Genomic DNA, 27525 nt, shown 5'->3' with positions numbered 1-27525 from the left:
GATTACTTACAGTGTGGAAACAGGCCCTTCGGCCCAACAAGTCCACGCCGCCCCGCCGAAGCGTAACCCACCCATACCCCTACATCTACCCCTTACCTAACACTACGGACAATTTAGCATGGCCAATTCACCTGACCTGCACATCTTTGGACTGTGGGAGGAAACCGGAGCACCCGGAGGAAACCCACGCAGACACGGGGAGAACGTGCAAACTCCACACAGTCAGTCGCCTGAGGCGGGAATTGAACCCGGGTGTCTGGCGCTGTGAGGCAGCAGTGCTAACCACTGTGCCACCGTGCCGTCCAGTTTGGTACTGGACTTACAAGATTTTAATGTGTATGTCACGAACAATGTGTCGGAGACAGTTGTGTACACAGATCACAATCCACTTACATTCCTAGAACACTTTAAAGTCAAGAACATGACACTATTTCATTGGAGTCTTATGTTACAGACTTTTAATTTAAAAATCATATGTGTTGCGGATTTTAAGAATGTAATCACAGATGCGTTATCGCGGATTTAACTGATAAGAGGTTAGATGAGATTTGTATTTATTTAATATATATATTATACACACACACACACACACACAACACACATATACAGGTATATGGGAAGAAGTTAAGGTGAATTTATATTAAAGTTATCTGTAAGTTAGGGTAATGGGTTTTAAAAAAAAGAAAAAATGAAGCCATCTTTACATTATGCTGGTTCATTTTTTCTTAAGGGGGGAGGTGTTATGAAGATGTGGGTGTACTCTACCTTTAAGTGTTAAAAGCTAGCAGTGACAGCACCAAGTGTTCTCAGTAAGATACAATGTAACATGTGCTCCAGCTACGAGGGTAGCTAGGGTAGCTGGCTGCCTGAAAACGACAAAACAGATTTGAATTGGGCCAATCAGTTTAGATTTTATCCCAAAAAATACCAAACACCAATCCAGTTTGAATTTAATATATTGACGATCTTAGTGGGCGGCACGGTGGCACAGTGGTTAGCACACTGCCTCACAGCGCCAGAGACCCGGGTCCTGCCTCAGGCGACTCTGTGTGGAGTTTGCACATTCTCCCCGTGTCTGCGTGGGTTTCCTCCGGGTGCTCCGGTTTCCTCCCACATTCCAAAGATGTGCAGGTCAGGTGAATTGGCCGTGCTAAATTGCCCGTAGTGTTAGGTAAGGGGTAAATGTAGGGGTATGGGTGGGTTGCGCTTCGGCGGGGCGGTGTGGACTTGTTGGGCCGAAGGGCCTGTTTCCACACTGTAAGTAATCTAATCTAATCTAAAAGCCAATGACACAATCCAATGCATTGGGGGTATAAGAAAATGAAGACCGGAATACAAAGAAAACTGAAAGCTGCCTGGTTTTGAGATAAGAAGTTTTGTTTTGTAAATCTTAATCGGGGGTTTTATCGGACTAGTATTATAGAGGTAAAATATAGATTAAAAGGAAGGAGTCGTAAATAGTTGTTAGTTAATTATTCTGTTATACTTTAAGAAATAAGTTGTTATTTTTTACTTTAAACAGTTCTTGACCTCTCGAATTTTCACAGATTACTGCATGGGATAAATCTTTTCTGTGTTGTATTTTAAATAAGCAGGAGGATTTAGCCCATGTCGTAACACACTATTCAAAGTCAGTCTTGTAACTCATAAGGGGCAATTTATTCTCAGTGGAGTAGATACAGAAGTAGTAGGAAGAACCGAATCTGAACTGAAAGACTGATTTGTGGCACAACAGAGTAGAGAGCATTTTCCATGTTTTAAACACAGCAGTGAACGCCATAGTGCCGGAGGAGAGAAGAGCCTGTGATCTGTGCGCAGAGAGTAGGGAGGCCCTCCAGAGAAAGTTATGGTTAGGTTAAGGCAACAGTAGCAGATTACTGTTGTTATCAACTAAAGCAGTACATCCCCTAAGACCCGGATGCAATCTCACAAGAAATTCACATGGTTATGGTTTGCAAATTCTTCTTGAAATGTCATTTTCCTAAAACTGAGTTACCAGCCTCAATTATTGCACATTCACCAACCCCCATTTGCTCACCTACCAAAAACCTTTACCAATCATAACTCAACCCAAGACATTAGCTCAGCCTCAAACACTTCGTACTGCTCCAAGGTTCATAGTCAGGGTTCAAGCTATGAGATGTGATTGTCATAATATACAGAGGAACCGCGGTTATCTGGCATTGAATTATCCGATTTTGGATTATCCTAACAAGATAGCAAGGTTCTAATGCTTGGCTAAACTGTATTATCCTGCATTTGATTATCTGAACATTTGATTATCCAATCAAAATACTCCCCACCAGTGTCATTCAGATAATCGAGGCTCCTCTGTATTCCAAAAAGGGAACATATTGGTTGCCTTCTCACTTCCTTCTCATCCTCCACTTGCTATGTAGCTGGTGTCAAAAGCTGTGCTGGAATGATGGTGAGATTTTGTATCATGCAGTCGACCATGATGAATGTTTTCAGCATTCTTGTGCAAAATATAGTGCCCTGAAAGAGTGGCCCAGGCAACAGAAGCAATCTTGAAGCGATTGCTTATTGCAGCAGTATGACTCTTGTTATACGTCAGATGTCAGCAGCTAGCCATTAATACCCAGTAATCAGCCTCTGGTCTTGCATGGTAATTGCAGAATGAAAGCATTTGGAGTGTTTCCATAGTTCTGGGCATTGACCTGCATGATATGCTTAGTATAACTGCACACAACATGCTCTGGGAATACCGCCTAGTTGTATTTCATCTCTGAATGTATACACAACTTCAGAAAAGCAATGCGTGGTTAGTTAATAGCACCCTGAATCATTGGGAAGCTTGAGATCCTGGTGATGCCATGTGTTTGCTCCACTGACTTCTCTCTGGCAAAAGGATGAAATACATTCAGTTCTCTTTAGATGAACTCAATGAACTCCCAGCGCATGGCAAAGTTGGAGATGATGTAAATAATGCATATTTCAATTTCAGTAGAGCTTTAAGCATGAAAGTTCATGTCCACAGTCACCTTGACAGGCACTGATAATGCTATCCTTACATGGTTCCAAGGCTGCAGGTCAGAATGTAAGATGATAATGATTTCAGTGAGCACTTCCTTCCCGTAGTCTGATATGATGAGCTGAACTCTATCAACCATTTATTTATCAACTGGGAGGCAGAAATTGGCAAACAAGAGGCTGGAGGATTGAATCCAATGTTTTCCAACTACTATTCGTTTTACCAGAAGGCAGCCCTCCCACCAAAATGCTGATGATGTTGCTCATTGCTAATCATCAAAAGAGGCTCGTAGCCTCTTTTTCCCATTGCCGCCATTTTACCAGCAGCCCTCCATTACAGTTTGGTGGGGCAGAGGGAGACAAATGGACTCGTTCTCCCCCTTTAGCGCTGGGAGGTCATGAAGTGGGCTACATGTGTTACATGACCCACAAAAAGTGGGACTGGTGTCCTGTAATTAACTATTGAGGGATATGGCACCCCTGGCATTTCAGGCTATTGTGGGACACCCACTACATGGATGAAATTTAGCGTGCTGCTTATAACAGGCTGCTGTTTCTTTGAAGGTCCTGTACAGATACAGTATCCTGCTGAGAACAATTTTTCCCTTTCCACTCTTCAAAAGCAACGTCCTCTTCTGCATCACCAACGCTCATTCTGCCTCTCGTGCTTGATGTCAAGGCAGATATAAAATACCACCTCACAGATTTTTCTTGTTCCACCAATGCATGCCAAGATGTTGCCATCCAAAGCTGACAGTCAAAGTCCAGAACCTGCATTTTGTCCCATCACAGTCAGCAGCTTTCTACTTCTACTGAAGTAGAAGTGAAAGTTACCGGACTTGAGAGGACTATAGGCTGCTCCCACATCAGACAAGGATGACTGGCAGTAAATTCAATATGCCTTAGGCAAGGGACAGTGCTTTCATGGTGATCTTAGCTAGAACAGGAATAGAGCCCATGCTGTTTGTGTCACTCTGCATCACAAATCAGCTGTCCAGCCAACTAAGCTAACCAACCTCAACACCACATGGGAGCGTCAGGTCTCCAAGGCATTATGTGAATTTATACACATGAACGTATAAATTTGGAGCAGAATAAGCCACTTTGCTCCACTAGCCTGTGTACACACAAGAAGATAGTGAACAAAGTTCCAAGTCTGCACTTTAAAAGAGAGATTTATTTCAGTTAACCACACTTCATAAAGCTCACACCTACTGATTAGTAGTCACCCAATCTGTACAACCAATTCAGTTGGGGTTTCTTGTGGCACAATGGTAGTGTTCAAGTCCCACCTGTTTCAGAGGTATGTAATAACATCTCTGAACAGGTTGATCAAAAAAATAGGTTAAATAAAGATCAACCTAGAACAGGTGGAACTTTAAGCTGGGTCTTTTGGTCCAGGGGTAGGGACATTACTACTACACCACAAGAGGACCCCTACTGAATAGGTTAATTGGAAAAATAAGTTAAATAAAAATACAACCAATTCACACCTAATTAGCTCTTAATTAATATATCCATCACCTGTTTCCTGCTTCCATTAGGTCTGAGGCATCCCTTCAGACCACATTAGATGACAATGGATTCCCTTTTATCTTTTAAAATAACCAATATGTAGTAACACAAAATTATCACAATGGCAATGTTACATAGTGGCTTCTTTTGTTTTTTTTTGCACATGAAAGTTCCAAACATCCTTTTTCCAGTCATTTGAACTGTTCTTATGTTTTTTCTTTTGAAAACAATCAGATAACCTTTTACCATTCACAGATTTTGTCGATTGTCTGTCATCCAATAATGGCTTATTGCTGACGTAGATCTGGATTGGTATTGACTCTGAACTGGCTGCTGCAACCCTGTTTAAGACTTCTTCCAATATTTTCAGCAAGTAAAAGCCATAGATACCACCTAACCAAAACTGAAAGTTTGTGCCACAAAGGTATTTGTTACTGTTCTCCTGATGTTGTTAACTTTCAAAGCTAAAAGGAACATTTACCTCTCTTTCCCAAAAGAAAAATTATGAACCTTCCTCTGCACATTAGATCACATCACAGTGACTTGTAGAAGATGGAAAAATCACAAAATGACTCTCTCATGTCATCTCGGTGATGTAAATTTTGAAACACAATACTTCAGTTTAATTTTTTTCCATGTTTTGTTCATGCAAATAATATGTTCCACCTTGGTATTTTTCATGTAATAGCAACAAGCTATTAAGACAATTAATGAATATTAGCCTTTATTGCAACCCAATTTGAATACATGAGTCGCTAGAATCATATAAACCTCACCTGGAGTGCTAACTATGGACAGTTTTGATCTCCTTACTTATCACTGCCATAGGGGAGTGTAAAGAAGGTTCACCAGAGTTGTTTTTGGAGTGGCAGGATTGTTCTATAAAGAGCATTTGGGCAAACTGGACCTGTACTCTCTGGAGTTTTGAACAGTGATCTCATTGAAATCTATAAACTGCTGAAAAGGAATAGACAAAGTATATGCAGGTGAGATGTTTCCCTTGGTTGGCAAATCTCAGCGGGGGCAGGGGAATTTAAAACATGGCCACTGATGAAGTTTTTTTTTAAACTCACAGGTGGTGAGTCTTTGGAATTCTACAGATTTCTGATTACCAATGGCATAAAGGGTTTATGGGGATGGTGTGAGTAGAAGTATTTGATCAGATATTTATTGATGGAATAGGCTCAACAGGTTAAATGGCTTACTTCTATTCCTATATTACTCATATCATATTCAACTCATATTTCAAAACTGCCATCTGGCCTCTTGTTGGTGCCCAGCCAATTTAGTCGTCTAATCAGACTTCACAAAGCCCCCATTTCAATTTCCAAAGCTGCTGCATTCCTTTTGAGAGGCCCTACTTTTGACTAATAGGAATGGGGTAACTATTTTCCAAATAGGATGGCTGATGCTAAGTTACACTGGAACCATTCTGCCTGATTTCCAATCCAATGTACTTGAAATCCCTATAACGCTTACTTCCAATTTTGAATTCTGCTTTCAGCCCATTTATAACAATGTTTTAAAATACATGCTCCCACCCCACAAAAAAAAATCTACAAGCATCAGAAACATGCTTGAAAGCTGCCTCTCATAAGCAAAGGAAAACCTGGCAGGTCTTTTTAATTGAAGGTAGCCTAATTTTACTAAGATAGACTTGACTGAAAAGCACCAGACTAGAGGCATCATTAAGACCACATACACATGCATTCAACTTCCAGAAGGTCCCCACTGTATTTGGTACATCCTTTTAAGGATGACAAAGCATTTCCCTCTCAAGCTGCTCTCCCTTCAAAAATGCATTTTTAAGTTGATGAATCAACTCTGTTATCCAGATCCCTGAGTTTTTCTTCCAAACCTCATGCCACAAGTCTTGCTTTAGCCATAGAAGTCCCATCAGTATCCACTTACGTGGCATTTCTCTGACATTTCTGTGTATACCCCAAATTCTCTCCAGCTTTATAGTTCTTGTGTATTGGAACCTTTAGTAAATTGTCTTCTAATTTGGTTGTGACCACCAAAAGCGTCTGATCACATGGGACCCAGTGGTATTTCTGGTTTATCCTATATTTCTTGATCTTGTTAAACTGCCCCCTTTATTTGGTTGCTGTTGTTTTATCTGCCCCTCCTTTTAATAGGATTTCATTCAACAGTTTATAATCTCTTTCCAGTGTCAGATTCATTCCAGGACCAACTATTTGAGCTTACACTGCATTTACTTATTTTCCATCCTTGTAATTCATGTTCCCAATCCATTGCCTTAACCTCCTGACCCTCTTCTTGAACATTCATTCAGCTTTTAGATTTCCAATGTGTTATTTAAAGTAGTCACATTTCTCCATTGACAGGCACCTTCTTGCAAAGATTTGTCTTTAGTACCCATTTTTGGCAGGTGTCATTTGAGACCAAAGACACCATACTGACCATCTGAACTGATCTGCCCATCATTAGACAAACCATCAATTGTAGCAGTTTGATCCTCACAGTTGAGCAACATTTGGATATGGGCTCCTCAGTATGGTCCTCAACATTTGTATATGGGCTCCTCAAGTATGGTCCCTCAACATTTGGAAAATTGTAATCCATATAAACAACCTTGAAGAGTGCACCCGAACATTCTGGTTCCCAAGCTGTACAATTAGTTTTTCATCTTTACCAGGAGTCTATTATTTAAGCCCTTATAATGTCTCCCTGATAAAACTGGCTTCTGGTGGCTTTACCTTATATCTTAAGGCTCGCTAAATCCTTTCTGAGACTTCATCTTTCGTAAAATACCTTTCTGCCTGTGTCCAGTGCATTCAAATGCTCTGAAAGTTACAGTCGATTGTGCTCATTCACATTGGGTGCTGATCATTAACTTTTGATCAAACATTAGGCTTCCAACCAAACAACAACTGATATGATCAATATCTTCTAACCACGTGCAACAAGTTCTTAACATAAATAGTCCATGCTAGTGCAGACAACAGTTTAGATGATCTGCAAAATTTTATGAACCATTTCATTCAGTAGTGGGTGATTCCTCTCACATACCTTGTTGCTTAAAGGGCTTTTGACTGTCATATCCTTAACTATTATGTTCATATGTTTCAAACTACTGCCACTGTGAATAAGTGCTTCTGAAAATCTGTCCTGAACAGTCTGGCCCTAATTTTTAGACTGCACTCCCCAGTTTTAGAATCTCCAACCAGTGGAAGTAGTTTACCTTTCTTTATCTTGTCCTTTCCTGTTAATATTTTAATGACTTCAATCATGACCACCCCTTAACCTTCTAAATTTTAGAGAAAACAGGTTTAATTTGTCTAATCTCTCCTCATAAATGTAACTGCTGAAGTCCAGGTAACATGCTTGCAAAACGGTCACAGCAATTCAGATCATCATAGCTTCTAGATACATTTCAATTATGTAGTCTAGTTCACCAATGAAACAATTCAAAGCATATTATTTGGCAAACTAGATATAGTTGTGCACTCCACATTTCCTTTCCATGATTTTTAGTACAAAATTATTTTCTTCTAAATAAGGGTTCTAAATAAGACTTCTAAATGAAGCGCCTTCTAAGATCCAACAGATAAATTAAGATACAACGTTCAATGATTTTTTTCTGTGTTTGTTCTGACATTGTGGGACACTTGCAGCTTTTTCTGGAAATAATTGATAGGTTTAAAACTCAAAAGGAACCTCACCTCGTCACAGTCACCTTGACATCTCAGTTTGCCCTTCGATCTTCCATCTGCATGTTTTCGTCTTTGTTTGAAGTCACTGGATATAATCTCCATATCAGAATCTGAAAAAGATAAAATAGCCTTCATTAAAATAATGAAATGTTAAAACTTGGCATAGTGATTCCAAAATTTCTTGAATGGCTTTTTTTTAGAAACTGGACAGTGGAAGGTCAAAGGTTTTTTTTTGCTGGTGCTTTCTCCCTTTTGTTAAGACTTTCCTATTGTATAAGTAGTTGTATCAAGAATTCCCACTTGCTTTCCACTGTGGCACTGTAATATAAATAGGGTTTTAGGGTTCTTATAAAGTACAGGAATCATGCTTCTGCCTTACTCAATGTTTGTTTTTAGTTTAAATGTCAGATTTAAGTCTGTGGATTGAAGTAAGAAACAAACAGTCCTCACCCCTGTAGCACTCTGTTTGGACTAGGAAACTATCGTAAACAACACACACAATGAGATTTGCAACTGGTGCTTATTTAATTCTGTTACATTTCTAACGTTGTGCTCTCTGCAGATTCTATCTGCTAATGGACATAATAAGAACACAAGAAATAGGAGCAAGAGTAGGCCATCTGGCCCTTCGAGCCCTCTCCACCATGGCTGATCTTTTTGTGGTCTCAGCTCCTCTTAAACGCCCTCTTACCATAACCCTTAATTCCTTTACTGTTCAAATAATTTTCTATCTTAGCTTTAAAAGCATTCAATGAGAAAGCCTCGATGATCAAGAAGGTTTGTTACTGAAGTAGGGATCTCAACCTAACTGGAGCATTTAGGAATTACTTTGTCTCACCAGTTCTACCATATACCCATTAATTACAGCTTTAATGATGAATTTCATTAACTCTTATTTATTGAACTACTATTAAAGTTTTTTTAAACAAAGAGGTCGTGAAGCCCTTTAAGCGGCAATTGGATAGGTACATGGATGGGTGCTTAAGCTAGGACAAATGTTCGGCACAACATCGTGGGCCGAAGGGCCTGTTCTGTGCTGTATTGTTCTATGTTCTATGTTTGTAACTCTGAAGTGGTGTATTTGTAAGTTCTATTTGTTCAAGCTACGGAGTTGTAGCCTGTACTTTCATCATACTAACAGGGCAAAGATCAATGTGTTATTTTCTGAAGTAAGTAATGCAACAACAACAGTACAAGTCAGTTCTGCTGTAACGCGCGTTTTATCAATGTGAATTGGCTATGACACATTTGAATAATTTAGATCATTATTTGTAGAATGTGAACTTTCCTCACCTGTATTGGCAATAAAGTAAGTATGCTGTTATTACATGATTTTCTTATAAATGTGGGATCGCACAGGAACAGAGCTATCAGGTTATATCATAGAGTCATAGAGATGTACAGCATGGAAACAGACTCTTCGGTCCAATGCGTCCACGCCAACCAGATATCCCAACCCAATCTAGTCCCACCTACCAGTACCCAGCCCATATCCCTTCAAACCCTTCCTATTCATATACCCATCCAAATGTTTCTTAAATGTTGCAATTGTACCAGCCTCCACCACTTCCTCTGGCAGCTCATTCCATACACATACCACCCTCTCGTGAAAAAGTTGGCCCGTAGGTCTCTTTTATATCTTTCCCCTCTCACCCTAAACTTATGCCCTCTAGTTCTGGACTCCCCAACCCCAGGGAAAAGACTTTGCCTATGTTAAATTAAAATTTCAATATTCAAAGCCAGAAGTCATCTCTGGGAAGCCCAACTGGCCTGTTTGGTATCTTTCCTGCCCACAGCTCTCCTCTTTGAATTATGGAGATTCCAACACTAATGATACCTAGAGACTTCACAGAAAAGCTGCCTCCATAAAGTGGACAACTTCCCCATTGACAGCCATTCTCTTTTACAGACAAAATGGTGGTAGCCTGGGAAAGCTGCACTAATTAAGGCCTGATAGAATTTAAATAGACTGTACACTTACATTCAGCAAATGGCCAGTCTGTCCAAAGGTGGTCCTATCTCAAGTAAAATTTTCCAGGAGCAATCCCAAAGCATGTCTTGCTATGTTGCTGCCCAATACCACACTCCCTCACTTCATGGCCAGTAAAGTTTTGCTCAGTCTCTGATGCAGTCACTAATTTTCACAATATCCTTCATGTTCTAATACACTACATGTGATAAAAAAAAGTCTACTTCTCCTTTGCATTATTCTAATGCAAATTCTGTGTGTAAGCTCTTCTATTACAAATTCTATTAATAATCTTGCAGGATGATCCTAATCAAACACTACACCATTTAGAAAATCTTAGATACTCTTCCACCTTAAACTTTGCCAACGACAAAGGGTCAATTCATCAAATTTTTCTTCAGAATCAGAACCTCTTAATCTCAGTAATATTCTCGTAAATGTTCACTAAATAGTTTCCACAGTGTTATTATCCTTCTTAAAAAGGGCCACCAATTGCACACATAGCACCTAAGCAAACTTGTACATCAATTCAAAACCATGTATTTGCTTTTATGACAAATATATTGGGATATAAAATTCAAATTTAATTTGCTTTACTTATGACCTTTTCTACTTGGATTCCCACATTTAAAACTTAATGTATTTGCATCTTAGATTCACTCATTACATAAGACTACTTCCCTTTCATTGTTCTTATGCTATGCTGAAATGACGTTTTAAAAAACTATTAATCAATCACCTATTTTTCTCACTAGCTACATGTGCGAGTTTAAGTGGGCTTGGGTACAAAGGGATCATGCAGTGCAAATAGACCAATTACATGGTTAACCAGGCCTTGTAATAATACAGGATCCAGTCTCATTTTAAACATACAAACTGTCGTGGTTAAAATGTAAAATTACCTACATACTTTATCTAAAATATCATTTTCATCTTAAGGTTCTTTTGAAGATTGGACCTTGAAGTCTAATCACTATTATTGATATTATTAAAATCAAAGCAGTACTTTTCCTGTTATCAGATTTCTGAATGAAAAAAGGACATACACATATACCAAGATATTCAAATAAAGGTCCAAATAGTGGAGTGTAAACCATAGGAACTTAAAGCACAAAAGTAGGCTAGTTGGTCATTTGTCTCTGTCAGGTCTTTAGCTCGAGCAATCCAAATCTGACGTGAAAACTTTACATTTCTGTAGTGTAAAAAAAGGATATTGCCAGACCTGTTTCCTGCTTTTGGTGTATCTTCACCACTGACTTCAACTCACCATGTCCTTTTATATTTTTTGTTAGTCTGTATTGCTCAGATCTTCACAGGTTTCAATAAACCACTTTTTGAAAAATAAATCCCAAGATTATGACTGTTTTCAGACCAAGCACGAATTTTCCCAACATAAACATGTTGCATTCAACTCTCACAATACTTTGATTTCTAATTATTACGTTTCCTCTCCATTTTTTCATAAATGTTGTTGACTCACAGCAGCCACTTCCAGTGCCCATTACAAAGTGACAACAATGTTATAAAACTAGTATGGCTCTCTAGAGACTGGACTCTTTATAAGTTAGAGTTCAGACACATTTCATTTTGATTTTACAGATAACATCTATCAGTGTTTAGATTAGATTAGATTACTTATTACATCCAGACCCATTCCCCTATATTTACCCCTTCACCTAACACTACAGGCAATTTAGCATGGCCAATTCACCTAACCTGCACATTTTTTTTTGGACTGTGGGAAGAAACCGGAGCACCTGGAGGAAACCCACGCAGACACGGGGAGAATGTGCAAACTCCACACAGTCAGTCACCCGAGGCAGGAATTGAACCCGGGTCTCTGGCGCTGTGAGGCAGCAGTGCTAACCACTGTGCCACCGTGCCACCACTGTGCCATCGTGCCGTGTTATTACGGTACACAGAGGAACTACAACTCAGTCAACTGTGGTAGAAGTTATGTTATCTGTATTGCAGAAGGGAGATAGGAACATCTTAAAAACATCTAAAGAAAGAAAATAAAATAATGAATAGTCAGCATGGACTTCAAAACAGAAACTCTTTCTTGACCAATTGTACTAATTTATTTCTTGAGATCACAAGAGTGGACACTGGTAATGCACAAGATGTAATTTAACTGAATTTTCACCAGGCTTATAATAAGATGCCCTGTGATAGACTTGAACAAATTCAGAGAATATGGAGTTGGGGATAAGTAGCATAATGAACTGCTAGCTCATTTCAAGACAGAAATATAAAGTCTGAAGTGCAGAAGAATGCAGTGTTCCACAAGTAACAGTGCTGGGACCACAAACTGTAACTTGTAGAATGTTGTAATGGTTGGCAAATAACACTCAATACATATAAATGTAAGGTACAAAGAATAAGGAAGAACTAAAAAGTCACTTATTATTTGGAAAGTGCAAATCTAGATAAGATAGGATACAAAGGAGTCTTTTTTGTGCCTTAAATTCGATATAATCCAGTGAAATGTATGTTTGGAGATAACTTTAGCTTGACTTCATTGAGTATCAATGTAATCCATCTCACATTCCAAAACTAGGGCTATAAATATATCACTCATTATTATTAAATCCAAACATGAGAAATATAGATACTTCTTAGTCAGAGTGATTAGAACATGCACCTCACTGCCATAGGAAGTGATATGGCAAATAGCTTAGCTGCTTTCAAAACCACAAAACAATAAAATAATAGATAGACTAAGATCAAAAACACAGAATTAGAGGAGACAGATATGTGTAAAAACACTTTCAGAGATGAGTTGGAGTGAATGGCCTGTTTCTGCGTTGTCTAAGTAATTCTGTTATATTTCTATTCTGTAAATCTTTCCAGTATTGAATCCAATTTTTCCTGCATGTTTACATGTTCATCTATACAATTTCTTATGTTGCCATTGATGTGCATACTATTACATTTTGATTTTGATGGGATTAAATATCTTGTAGAAATGTTTGTTAATGGGAAGTCTTTGTTACAAGTATTTCAGTTTATATCTCACGACTTACAATAATGGTCAAATAAAATTACTTAATTAAGGCACCTCCTTAGAAATACTTCTAAGCTTATGCAGTATAGATTTGTTGAAAAGCTTTATCTATAACTAGTCAGACTTACCCTGAGTTTGATTGTTCTAAGGGAGGTAAATTCATTTATGTTTACAACTTTAATGAGTCTGCACACAAAATTTTTAAATTTTGCATCATAAATCTGCATCATATAGATCTATTATGCCCTAATTCCAAGACATAGAACATAGAACATAGAAGAATACAGCGCAGTACAGGCCCTTCGGCCCTCGATGTTGCGCTGATCAATGCCCACCTAACCTACACGAACCCACTATCCTCCATATACCTATCCAATGCCCACTTAAATACCCATAAAGAGGGAGAGTCCACTACTGCTACTGGCAGGGCATTCCATGAACTTACGACTCGCTGAGTGAAGAACCTACCCCTAACATCAGTCCTATATCTACCCCCCCTTAATTTAAAGCTATGCCCCCTTGTAATCGCTGACTCCATACGTGGAAAAACGTTCTCACTGTCAACCCTATCTAACCCCCTAATCATCTTGTACACCTCTATCAAGTCACCCCTAAACCTTCTTTTCTCCAATGAAAACAACCCCAAGTGCCTCAGCCTTTCCTCATAGGATCTTCCTACCATACCAGGCAACATCCTGGTAAACTTCCTCTGCACCCGTTCCAGTGCCTCCACATCCTTCCTATAGTATGGCGACCAAAACTGCACACAATATTCCAGATGCGGCCGCACCAGAGTCTTATACAACTGCAGCATGACCTCAGGACTCCGGAACTCAATTCCTCTACCAATAAAAGCCAGTACGCCATATGCCTTCTTCACTGCACTATTTACCTGGGTGGCAACTTTCAGAGATCTGTGTACATGGACACCAAGATCCCTCTGCTCTTCCACACTACCAAGTATCCGACCATTAGCCCAGTACCCCATCTTTTTCTTACTCTTACCAAAGTGAATCACCTCACACTTAGCTACATTGAACTCCATTTGCCACCTTTCTGCCCAGCTCTGCAGCTTCTCTATATCCCGCTGTAACCTGCCACATCCTTCCTCACTGTCTACAACTCCTCCGACTTTCGTATCATCCGCAAACTTGCTCACCCAACCTTCTAACCCTTCCTCCAGGTCATTTATTAAAATGACAAACAGCAATGGTCCCAAAACAGATCCTTGTGGAACACCGCTAGTGACGGCACTCCAAGATGAACCTTTGCCATCAACTACTACCCTCTGTCTTCTTCCAGCCAGCCAATTCCTAATCCAAACCTCAAACTCACCCTCAATGCCATATCTCTGTATTTTCTGCAGTAGCCTACCATGGGGGACCTTATCAAACGCCTTACTAAAATCCATATATACCACATCTACCGCTTTCCCCTCATCTACCTCCTTAGTCACCTTCTCAAAGAATTCAATAAGGTTTGTGAGGCACGACCTGCCCTTCACAAAACCATGCTGACTATCCTTGATCACATCACTCTTATCCAGATGTGCATAAATCCTATCCCTTACAATTCTCTCTAAGACTTTGCCCACAACAGAAGTGAGACTCACTGGCCTATAGTTACTAGGATTATCCCTACTCCCCTTCTTGAACAAGGGAACCACGTTTGCTATCCTCCAGTCCTCTGGCACTACTCCTGTAGACAAAGAGGACACAAAAATCAAGGCCAATGGTTCTGCAATCTCCTCCCTTGCTTCCCAGAGAATCCTAGGATAAATGCCATCAGGCCCAGGGGACTTATCTATTTTCACCCTTGCCAGAATTTCCAACACCTCTTCTCTACATATCTCAAAGCCATCCATTCTACTTATTCGTGCCTCAGTATTCATATCGACAACAATGTCCTGTTCCTGAGTGAATACTGACGAAAAGTATTCATTCAGTGCCTCCCCAATCTCTTCAGCCTCCACACGCAACTTCCCATTACTATCCTTGATTGGACCTATTCCTTCCCTAGTCATTCTTTTATTCCTAACATACCTATAGAAAGCCTTAGGGTTTTCCCTAATCCTACCAACTAAGGACCTTTCATGTCCCCTCCTTGCTGCTCTTAGCTCTCTCTTCAGGTCCTTCCGGGCTACCTTATAACTCTCAATCGCCCCTATTGAACCTTCACGCCTCATCTTTACAAAGGCCGCCCTCTTCCATTTAACAAGGGATTCCAACTCCTTATTAAACCACGGCTCCCTCACACGACCCTTTCCTCCCTGCCTGATAGGTACGTACTTATCAAGGACACTCAATAGTTGCTCCTTGAACAAGTTCCACATATCAATTACGCTCTTGCCTTGGAATCTACTTTTCCAATCCACACATCCTAAGTCATGCCTCAACGCATCATAATTTCCCTGCCCCCAGCTATAACTCTTGCCCTGTAGTACACACTTATCCCTCTCCATCACTAGAGTAAAAATCACCGAATTGTGGTCACTGTCCCCAAAGTGCTCACCTACCTCTAGTTCTAATACCTGGCCTGGTTCGTTACCCAGAACCAAATCCAGTATGGCCTCACCTCTTGTTGGCTTATCTACATATTGTGTCAGGAAACTCTCCTGCACACATTGCACAAACACTGACCCATCTAACGAACTTGAGCTATAGCTTTCCCAATCAATATCAGGAAAGTTAAAGTCTCCCATAACAATCACCCTATTACTGTCACTCTTCTCCTGAATCACCTTCGCAATCCTTTCTTCAACGATTCTAGGACTATTAGGAGGCCTGTAAAAGACTCCTAACAGGGTGACCTCACCTCTCCTATTCCTAACCTCCACCCAAACCACCTCAGATGGCAAATCTTCGTCCATCTTACTTTCCACCGCTGTAATACTATCTTTGACAAGCAAAGCCACACACCCCCCTCTTTTACCCCCACCTCTGACCCTACTAAAACATTTAAACCCTGGAACCTGCAACAGCCAATCCTGTCCCTGATCTAGCCACGTCTCCGTAATAGCCACAACATCGAAGTCCCAGGTACCAACCCACGCTGCGAGTTCACCTACCTTATTTTGTATACTTCTGGCATTAAAGTATACACACTTCAAGCCACTCTTCTGTTTACAGGCACCCTCCTTTAAGATTGATGCCATATTCCTAACCTCCCTACACTCCAGGTCCTGCACCCTAAAGCTACAGTCTGGGTTCCCATGCCCCTGCAGAGTTAGTTTAAACCCCCCCCAAGAGCACTAGCAAACCTCCCCCCAAGGATACTGGTGCCCCTCAGGTTCAGGTGCAGACCATCCTGTTTATAGAGGTCCCACCTTCCCCAGAAAGAACCCCAGTTATCCAAGTACCGAAATCCCTCCCTCCTGCACCATCCCTGTAGCCACGCATTTAACTGTTCTCTCTCCCTATTCCTCGACTCTCTATCACGTGGCACGGGTAACAAACCAGAGACAACAACTCTGTTCGTTCTAACTCTGAGCTTCCAACCTAGCTCCCTAAAAGCCTGTCTAACATCCTCAGCACTCCTCCTACCTATGTCATTGGTGCCAATATGGACCACGACTTCAGGCTGCTCCCCCTCCCCCTTAAGGACCCAGAAAACACGATCAGAGACATCACGTACCCTTGCACCTGGGAGGCAACATACCAAACGTGAGTCTCTCTCGTTCCCACAAAACCGCCTGCAGAAGAACCGCATGGTCTGCAGAAGAATATAACAGACAGCATTTACCCACAGTTCTATCAGATTCATTGTTTCTGTTTCTTAACTCAAAGCAATACTAAACTTTAAATGCATACTGTTGGCTGGGGCTGCTCATGTGTAAAAACAGCAGCTTATGAACTCAAGTTACTCAAGCCCCAGCCACTGTCTAGTGCTGGCCAGAACCTGTTCAACTTGGAACAGATCAGGGGAATGACATAAGGTGTAAATCCTTATTTGGTGGAAGAATAATGAGGTAATCCTAATGGAGTCCTTGGGACAAGTCAATAATGAAAAGACATAGACTCGCCCGGTGAGCCAGGACCAATGAGGAATGACAGCACAGTTCTGGAAAATAAGGAAAAAGAATAAAAATGAAGGATTTCTGGCATGCCAGCAGAGAAATCTCTGGAGATCAACCTTTGTGAAGTTGAGGACTCTACGCTTAGAAGTGTGAATTATATGTCTGTTTCAACTAAACTAATAAATTTAGGGTGGAGTTGATACAGATTTGACTCTTGTCCTCTTTGTGCCGAACCAATAACTGTTGTGGACGGCAGTAACCAAGTAACAATATATAAATTTAGGTCTATCCAGAATTCTCTCAACGAATCTGACAGCACCTAAGGACAACAGAGATAACTGATGGAAGAATTTACAGAAGCTTACAGACCTAAAACATTAATTCTGTTTCTCTCTCCATCGGAGCTATCAAACCTGCTAAGTGTTTCCTTCATTTTGTTTTTACACCAAATTTCTTAATAGCGTAGTATTTTAGTTTTGTGTATAAATGTCAGTTTTGAGAAAACTGACATGTAAGCTCATCAGGTCTCAATGCAGCTTAACCTGATGATTGTTTCAATGAAAGAGTTCTATATTTCTTCCTTTTTGTTTTTAAAAGGAAGGATTGGTCAATTTCTAATGAAGTATAAATGCATTGTTTCTACTTCAACTTACAAAATAAGCAAGGTTACAGTTTGGGACATTTTCTGCTTCTTCATTAAATCTCTCACAATTTTCACTATTAGCTCTACGAAATATTCCTCATTGTCATCATACTTAATTATACTTCCATTATATATTATGTAGGGGAAGCTTCAGAATCTCATTTACCTTTCAAGGTCATAATTTCCTCAAATCCTAAAACTTTTTATGACAACAAAGAATCATATTGGCAGAATTCTCTGGGTCCACAGGAGGCAGAAGGCCTAAATAATCAGGGGTTACCCTTTGGGACATTAGCTGACATCTTCCTGCCTCTGCCCAGATATGTTCCAGGTGGAAAAATCCTTAGGCAAAGAACTCCTAATTCTACTCAAAACCCTTATGTGGTCAATAAAAGTTCACTTAAGGACCAGTTAAAGATATTTTCCTGTCTGGGGTCCAATCATCTCTACTCCACCCAGAACAGGTGGCACACCCAATAGGTTCTTGTTTCTGACCTCCATTGCCTTCTCCCTACAATTCCCCCCCCCCCCACAACTCCCCAAAAACAATACCCATCTCTATCCCTGGTCACCAATCCATTCTGGCAGTCTGCAGGATGCTAAACTAGTAGCAGCAAGTCTCTGATTAGCTGGTGGCTCCAGGCTGCCAGGACATCCTGGATGAAGGTCCATAGTGTCCATTTCAATGCCTAATGGGCACAAACTTCCAGTGGCCCTTCCTTCTAGAAGTCAGTTCAAGTGTTTCAGTGCTTTTAGTGCCTGTCCAACAAAGCGGATTCTACCAAAATATTCAAAATTCAGAATAGATGCTTTTCTACCTCTGAAAGCATTCCCATTCTTCTAGCAAATTTACCAGGTTGTTAAATTATTTATCTATTCTAAATTAGTAAAGTACAGTTAGGCGGTTTCATACGATGATTACAAACTTACAACATACATTAGTGATAGGCATCTTTACTATTCTAGGATTACATCAAGTGATATATTGAAAGATCACAGCTGAGAAAACACACAGGCATCAGCTCACACAATAAGTACCACCTTCAGTGAAAGTAACTTCAAAGGAAAACAGGTTTGACAGATGAAGGATATTTTTCACATAAACAATATCAAAAATGGAGTGTACCAAGAGATCGAGAGGAAAATAGAATAATGATAAAAATATAATTGGACTCAAGAAAATAATAATTGAACAATACAAATAATATTTGAATTGGAACAGGTGCAAGGAAAAGGAAAGCGTGCCTGAGAATGGAATTATTTCACAGGTAACCTTTAAAGTATAAAGTTCACCACACTAACAAAATAAAATAATGTGAAGGAACAGAAAGAAAACAAGTTGCTGAGTAAAGAAAGACATTTACTGTAATATAAAATATGACATAAAAACAATTGGAGATGATAAATAATAGCAGTAATACTTTTTGCACTTGATTCACAAAGGAACAGCCAACCATAAAGTTCAAAAGAAATCCTGTTCAGGAGATGCATTAACACTACTTTTCCCAGTTCTGATGAAAGTTTATGGATCCACATGAGAGCTTGGAGATGGGGCTCTTAACAACGGAGCTTAAAAGATGGGATGGAAGAAGAAGAGAGAGAGCGCAAAAGAGACAGCAAGACAGAGAGAGAGAGAGAGAGAGAGAGAGAGAGAGAGAGAGAGAGAGAGAGAGTGAGAAAGCTAGAGAGCAAGAGACAGCGAGCGATATAGCACGTGAGAGAGAGAGAGCATGTGATAGGGAGCAAAGAGCGAGAGTGTTGCACCATGTCATCGTCCCCAACCATGCCATCTTGCCAGTAGCAAGGGAGCTGGTGAATGGCGTTTCCACACAAAGACCAACTGAGGTACTTGCATTGCTGTTTGGGGTCTTCTGCATGGTGCTATTGGCAGTTTTTCTGTATTGGAGGGAGCACCCTTCTTGACATGAGGAGACATTGAGTGAACTCTGGGCATCTATCAGCAAGTGTGGGGGCATCAGCCCCCTCTGCAGGCATTCTTTGGCCTGTGGACAAGTGTCCTCAGCTTCAAAGGATGCCTCCGTGGCAACGATGGCATGTTACCTCACTAACTTCACCCTACCCTTCTCTTACCACGTCTGACTAGCCCTTGGGTCAAAAGCCATTGAGTCCTAACTCTTCAATTAGCCAGCAGTCCTATCACCTGTAAAGAGGTACAGGGGACCCTCTTCCCTCCAGTTGACAAGTTGTTGCTTTGTGACCTGCACACTGTTGGATTTGTTGATGGATCTAAATTCAGTCTATTAACTCCTGATCGCAAATGCTACCAGACATGATGAACAACCCCAGCATTTGCTGTTTTAGTTTTGCATTAAATGGGTCACTGTAAGGACTAAAGAATCAAAAGCTAGTTCAATTAGCCTGCAATACATCCACAGTAAAACTAGGTGCCAAAGTTAAGGATCAAAAATAAACATTGCATCTCACAGGAATATACAGAAATCAAGGAAGTATGCAAGTGGTGGGATATTACATTCGGTGCATTTTCTACCATTTTTACCTGCAGTACTGTCAGTTCCACTTTGATTTGGATTTGGGCTGGGACTCTGCGAAGTGGGTGTTGATGTTTGCTCCCATTGATCCAACTGGTAGGTTTTTTCTCCATTAACTACAGGCTGTGAAGATAAAATCAGATTAGTTTGAAAAATGTCAAGTTTTAAAGCTGGTAATTTCCTAATTAATATGTGCATTTTCTTAATTGCGTCTAATAATGTCAGAACTTATTTGCCACATGAGATCAATTTAGGAAACTGGAAAATTTAGAGTTAGCTAAAAATAATCAAACTTTTCATTTGTGGTATATTTTGAACAATGAATGTTTCCTTGATGAAGGTGATCACACTGGGATTACTAATTTGCATTGACTGAAACTAATCAAGATCTATTTTTGTTACCGTACATATGAGGACTGACAGACAGGAAAATAGCCCCGGTTTATCCAACCTGTTCTACACAATAATGCAGTATATTAATAATCCACATGTACTTTAACCCACACAGCACAATGTGATTTCCTGGGAATTCAAATAAATAGATCTAGTCAAAAGTAAAAAAAATATAATCTTCAATCACTCAGATAAATAATCAATAATGATCTAATACCTCCAGGAACAGAATAGTAAAATGTTTTTTGACAATTAGGGGATTGAATTCCACAATTCTGTCTATTGTTCTAAAATAAATTGCAAATATATGGACTTGATTTGCTAGACTGCTAAAATAACATATTTAATAACATATAGCCCTTTATTAAACGTGAAAATACACAGCAAGATGGTATGTAACATGTACCAGAGTTTTGAGTAGTACTGGTTAAACTGGAGTTTAGCTCATTTTTGAGGCATTCCTGGACTTTGGCTACATGAGGAAACAGTCCCAGAATTGTGGGCATCCTGTTGTTTTATCATACTACAATAGAAATATAGGAGTTCAGCAGAATGCTTTGATCCAGCCAAACTGTACGAAGTGAACCAGAGGTTTGATGGGAGAGTAATCCCAAACCAGAGCTTCACTACAATTATGGATTCACTCACCAGCACATTCCTTGAGCTGAATCTCAAATTCCAGAAACAAATAAGTTACAGTAGGATGAGACGAGAAAACGTTGAAATCTCAAACCGCCAAAAACACCTCCCAACACCTACATCTGTGCATAAAGGAGGTGGGTCAAGGGATGGGAAGTCAATCTTGTCCCAGGATATTTAAGTGAGGTTAGCAGGCTCTGATTTAACAGCGGTCCTCAGCAAGAAGAGCCACGGGGAGAAGTACTTCGTCCCTGCCTATACAATCTCCTCCGTACTTCATTCTCACTTCAAATCAGGAATTGAAAACCGAAACCCACTCCCACCATCCTCAAACCACTCCAGGGTCAACAATCTGATCACACCTAACACCACTGCACCCCCATCAACACTGACAACCCCATACTTTTAACATCAGCGATAGGCAAATTACCTTCATTAGCAGACTACTACAGCCTTGCCCAACTGGAAATCAAGTGTGTCATTCAAGCTGACTCCAATCAGGAAAACTAAAATTACATACACTGTGCTGACAAAATAACATTGTGGGTGTGGTTGGTGAGGGCAGTCATATCATTGGATGAATAACCTAGCCCCAGGCTGCTGTTCTGAGGATGTAGGTTTGAATCCCATTATTGCAGATGTTGAAACTTGAAATCAATAAAATCTGGAATTAAAGGCATGTAAAGACCATAGCCATGTAATGAATATAACTTCGTGGCCCAGCATATCCCCCACGCTACCATTACCATCAGGCCAGGAGACCATTTTAGACAATTCCAACAGAACGCCACCACCAAACACATCTTCCCCTCACTTTCCCTGTCTGCATTTTGCAGGGATCATTCCCTCCAGGCCACCCTCGCCCCTTTATTGATCACTAGCATCACCCACCCTTCCCACAGCACCTTCCCATGTAACCACAGAAGGTGCAACACCTGTTCCCTTCACCTCCCCCCCTGTCCACCATCCAAGGGCCTAGAGAGTCTTTCCAGGTGAAGCAGCATTTCACGTGCACCTCATCCAATTCTGTGAACTATATTCGCTGTACCCAATGTGGCCAACTCTATATGTGAGGAACCAAACACAGACTGGGTAACCACTTTACAGATTACTTCCAGTCTGTGTGCAAGCATGACCCTGACCTCCCCATAGCTGGTCATTTTAACACAGCGTCCTGCTCGCATGCCCATTTGTCTGTCCTCAGCATGTTGTAGTGCTCCAGTTTAGCTTTATTTGTTACATTCGCTGTCACCACGTCCTCTCTCCCCTCCCCCTACCCCACTGGGACTGTTCTCTTTCAGGTCTAGCAGTTAGATACACCATTGTTCGGCTATTCTCATATATCGATCAATTTATCTGAACTATCAACATCCTTTCTCTTCCAGCACACTAACTCCACCTCCCACAACTAAAGTATAGTTTTACCCTGCCCCTTTCATACTTCACATCAGCTCTGATAAAGAGTTGTCTAAACTCAAAACGTTAGCTTGTTTTCTCTCCGTGGACAAAAAAACTGCAAACTCTGGTATCCTGCTGCCTGACACTTTGTGATCTCCAGCATTTGTTGTCTTCAGTATCGATTCCAGTATTTGCAGTAATTTTCTCCTACTAAGTCAGGAGTTGAACCAGAGTTCAATGAAGAGTACAGGAGAGCATGCTAGGAGCAGAATCAGGCATACCCTAAAAATGGGCTGCAACCTGGTAAAGTTACTTGTATGCCAAACACCATAGCAGCTCAGTGATCCCACACCAACCAATCAGATCTCAGCTCTGCATGTCTGTGAAGTTTAGTCTATAATGGTGCTGCTGAAAATGTGTTGCTGGAAAAGTGCAGCAGGTCAGGCAGCATCCAAGGAGCAGGAGAATCGACGTTTCGTGCATGAGCCCTTCTTCTCCTCTATAATGGTGCTGGACAATTAAACAACAGAAAGGAGGTGGAATACTCAGAAATATTCCCATGATGGCAAGTGTACCACATCAAAAATAAAGCTAAAGCATTCACAGCCATTATCAGGCAGAACCCAGGCTTGACATTCAAGTACAAACGTTAATATCGGTTTGAAAGCCAGAACAGAAAATGCTGTATCAACATTCAATAATTTGTGAGAAATATGTAAATTGTATTTCCAACCTTAACCTTTTTTTTCATGTTTGCAAATATTTACTTTGACATTAAAAAGTTAAATTACTGAGAAATCAAAAGTATTTTGAACATCTTTTCAGAAAGATGTACACATGGTATCTGGTGGCAAGTGCCCAGAATTGCATAGTGGTCAAGTACCAAAAAAACACAGACTTCCTTACTACAAATGTAGATTTGAGCATTTATACTGGAGATGTTAACAAAAGTCTGTGGCAAAAGGAGTGACATGAGGAAATAAGGTTAATGAAAAGGAAGAATGTACTCTTCATTACAGTATATCTTGATTTAAATATTTATAGAGAATCAATTGTTAAGGTTTTGATCCATTTTGGCTTAAAATTCCATTATCACATGTAATGAAAATGAAGGTATTCTTTTCATTTCCACTGTAACATTTAAATATAACACAATAGGTCTTGTGCATTACTTATCAATTGTCTAGAGAATGCAGCACAATTGTAAATGTTCAATTGCTAACTTGGAGCTGAGATTAAACAACCTTGTTCCTTTAAATCTCACTCAGGAGGAAATAATTTCAGTAATAACCTAAAATGTTTGCAGCGGATTGAAAATGTCTGTCAATTTGAATCCTTAAGTGAATGTCTGGCTTAAGGTCATGGGACCCAGCATTAAATATCTGCTTTAAAATAATCATTTTATAACTGTGACAAAGTTTGACAATGCACAAGTGCATGTTTGGTGGGGTAATACTTCTATTTGGCATTGCACAATTCAGTAGAGTCTGACAACTAGTGTGGTTTTCCTACGCTGCTTCTTCATTAAAGCAACATCTGAGATTAAAATAAGAGGAATGTATGCAGATAGGGATGAAAGATATCTGTTTAAAATAGGGCTGCTGTCCACTTGAAGGGCACAGAGATAGTAACAAGTAATAGTTTTGAAAAGGGTGCTAGAGAACATTCATTAGTCAATACCAAGAAGAACTGCAGATGCTGTAAATTAGAAACAAAATCAGAAATTACTGGTAAAGCTCAGCACGTCTGGCAACATCCGTGGAGAGAAATCAGAGTTAATGTTTTGGTTCAAGAACTACACTTCTAAGGAAGAGTCACTTGATGCAAAATCTTAACTCTTATTTCTCTCCACAGATGCTGCCAGACCTGCTGAGCTTTTCCAGCAATTTCCATTTTTGTTTCATTAATCAATAGATTTGCTATCAATAATTTTGGAAGCAAGAAACAAAACAATTAACAAGAAAACTTTGCATTTGTGCAGAACCTTTCACAATGACATTTGTTCCAAAGTGCTTTATATGTAGTCACTTTGCAGTATTGTCTTTGCTGCAATATTGGAAATATGATAGTGAATTTGGGATTAACAGGCTCCCATAAATAGCTATATGGTAATGACCACAAGATCTGTTTCAGAGATGCTGATGGGGATAATATTGGCCAAGACACCAGGATAGCTCCTTTGTTCTTCTGTGGGAAAGTACATGACCTTTTAGGTCTACCTGAGGGGGGAAAGCATCTTTCGTTTAACAGCTTATCAAAAAGATAATAGCATTACTTCAGAATGTTCAGTAGTGATAAAAATTGTACAAATACCAACAACTGTTGGTTGATACAACAAAACATAACTGTCAGCATAATATGTAATACATGCAAATACTTATAATGAAACCAATTTCAAAAGTAACTTTATGGCTTTGTAAGTTTTTTTTAAAAAAGACAGGCTGGCAGAATGGTCATTGACAAGAGGGAGAGCTGATCAAAATTATTTTGTCACTGTTGAGTTCTGTCCACGACAGTAATGATTTTTTAAAAATTACTTTATTAATGTTCATCTTTATTTCTTCCAGAATCATAGTCATAGTCGTGGTCACAGAGCTGTACAGAGTGGAAACAGACCATCCGGTCCAACTTGTCCATGCCGACCATCTATCCCAAATTAATCTAGTCCCATTTGCCAGCATTTGGCCCATATCCCTTTAAACCCTTCCCATTTATAACTATCCAGATGCCTTTTAAATGTTGTAATTATACCAGCTTCTACCATTTCCTCTGGCGGCTCATTCCACACACTCACCACCCTCTGTGTGAAAAAGTTGCCCTTTAGGTCCCTTTTATATTTTTCCCCTCTCACCTTAAACATTATGCCCTCTAGGTTTGAACACTCTTACCCCGAGAAGAGAACTTGACTATTCACCCTATCAAGTCCCTCATGATTTAATAAATCTCTACAAGGTCACTTTTCAGCGCTCCCAGTAAAACAGCCCCAAGCCTATTCAGCCTCTCCTTCAGCTTAAACCGTCCAACTCTGGTAACATCCTTATAAATCTTTTTTGAACCCTTTCAAGTTTCACAACATCTTTTCGATAGCAGAGAGACTAGAATTGCATGCAGTATTCTAAAAGTGGCCTAACCAATGTCATGTACAGACGCAACATGACCTCCAAACTCCTTTACTCAATACAATACAGAAGCTCTTCATGCTCAAAATATCAAATCTCCTGCTCCTCAGATGCTGCCTGACCTGTTGTCCTTTTCCAGCACCACACTTTTTGACTCTGATCTCCACCAGTCCTCACTTTCTCCAATACTCAATAAAGCCAAGCATACCAAATACAGTAGTTCCTCGACATACGAACGACACCATTCATGTACAAATCGGTTTACGAACAGGATTGTACGTAAAATTTTGCTTCAACGTACGTACGAAATTCAAGGTACGAACAAAGATACGAACGCAAAAAGCCCGTGTGCGGCCACGTGGTTTCATTGTTCTGCTTTGCTACGTGTTTGTTGAACGCAAAAGCTCTCAAGCCCCGCGTGATCTCATTCAGTTCGTCTTTGGCACGTGCGCTGTGAACAGCCGTCCGAGCATTCTTACACTATCCGAACAATGGGAAAAATTGATTCAGTTTGTGAACTTTTCGGTTCGCGAACCGGGTCCCGGAACGGATTAAGTTCGTAAGTCAAGGCGCTACTGTACCTTCTTCACTACCATGTCTCCCTGGGAACTATGAACTTTCAATCAATGCTCTCTTTGTTCAGCAACACTCCCCAGCAGCTTACCATTAAGTGTCTGTCTGCCCTGATTTGCCTTATCTAAATTAAACTCAACCTGCCACTCCTCAGCCAATTGGTCCATCTGATTAAGGGCACTGGCATTGCTTTGAATTAGAGTCAGTAAAGTCAATGTCTGGTCTACCAGAATTTTTTTACGTAGGAACTCTCAAAAGGATGGTGTGGGAGGCAAAGCAATCAAATTCTCAGATGGAGAATTAGTTCACTTTTCAAGCAACAATACTGGATCTTCATGGATAAAGGGGTTTCTAAGAGTATTTGAGACTAAAGTCAGGCTTTTAGCTAAACCTGAGGCTGCTTTGCTGATTCCTGTTCTAATGACAAAAGCAGACTGATGATAGTAATCAAAACTACATAACTAAAGCTATTCAAAACCACAAATTTCAAATCACATAACCAGGGATCCGGAAAGTTTAATGACACATGTTCAGTGTATCTGGTCAAAACCACTGTATATTACTCACAATAACCTGACTATGAGAAAGTGAGAAGCTAGCGAGTCATAAAAGTGTGATGCGAGAAAAGCACAGCAGGTCAGGCATTATCCGCACAGCAAGAGAGTCGGTGTTTTAGGCGTCAGGATATTGTGTGTAATATACAGTAGTTTTTGTCCAGATATACCAAAGATGTGTCATTAACTTCCAGGATCCCTGGTCATGTGATTTGAAACTTGTGGTTTTAAATAGCTTTAATTATATTGTTTTGATTACTTCATCAGTCTGCTTTTATCCTTCTGTTGAAAGACTTGTGTCCAAAACATCGACTTTCCTGCTCCTCGGATGCTGCCTGACTTGCTGAGCTTCTCCAGTGACACACTTTTCAATACAATATCCTGACACTCATTAGGGTTACCTCAAGCATTCACTTCTAAGCTAAACCCCTTTGTAGCTCCTTTGTGCAATCCTGACCACAAGGGTTACATATTACAAAGCTGTACCATTCCAAGAGGATGATTAGTCAGTTTCTGTCTACC

The 27525-nt window shown here is 40.1% G+C and overlaps 1 protein-coding gene across 7 annotated transcripts in view; it reads right to left on the bottom strand.

The window, feature by feature from the left end:
* The window catches only part of dnmt3bb.1 (DNA (cytosine-5-)-methyltransferase 3 beta, duplicate b.1), a 284701-nt gene that overhangs the window by 196962 nt on the left and 60214 nt on the right, over positions 1–27525 (bottom strand). For all 7 annotated transcript variants that reach the window (XM_072556783.1, XM_072556785.1, XM_072556789.1 and 4 more), the window contains 2 exons: positions 20336–20450; positions 8193–8293 (listed from right to left, as the gene is read on the bottom strand). In XM_072556783.1, coding sequence (XP_072412884.1) covers positions 8193–8293; positions 20336–20450 — 216 coding nt within the window. The remainder of the gene's footprint in view (positions 1–8192; positions 8294–20335; positions 20451–27525) is intronic.

Source organism: Chiloscyllium punctatum, chromosome 37 (assembly GCF_047496795.1).
Source record: "Chiloscyllium punctatum isolate Juve2018m chromosome 37, sChiPun1.3, whole genome shotgun sequence".
NCBI classification, from domain to species: domain Eukaryota; kingdom Metazoa; phylum Chordata; class Chondrichthyes; order Orectolobiformes; family Hemiscylliidae; genus Chiloscyllium; species Chiloscyllium punctatum.
Note: the sequence above shows the minus strand (reverse complement) of the source record. Positions and strands in the feature narration are given on the sequence as shown.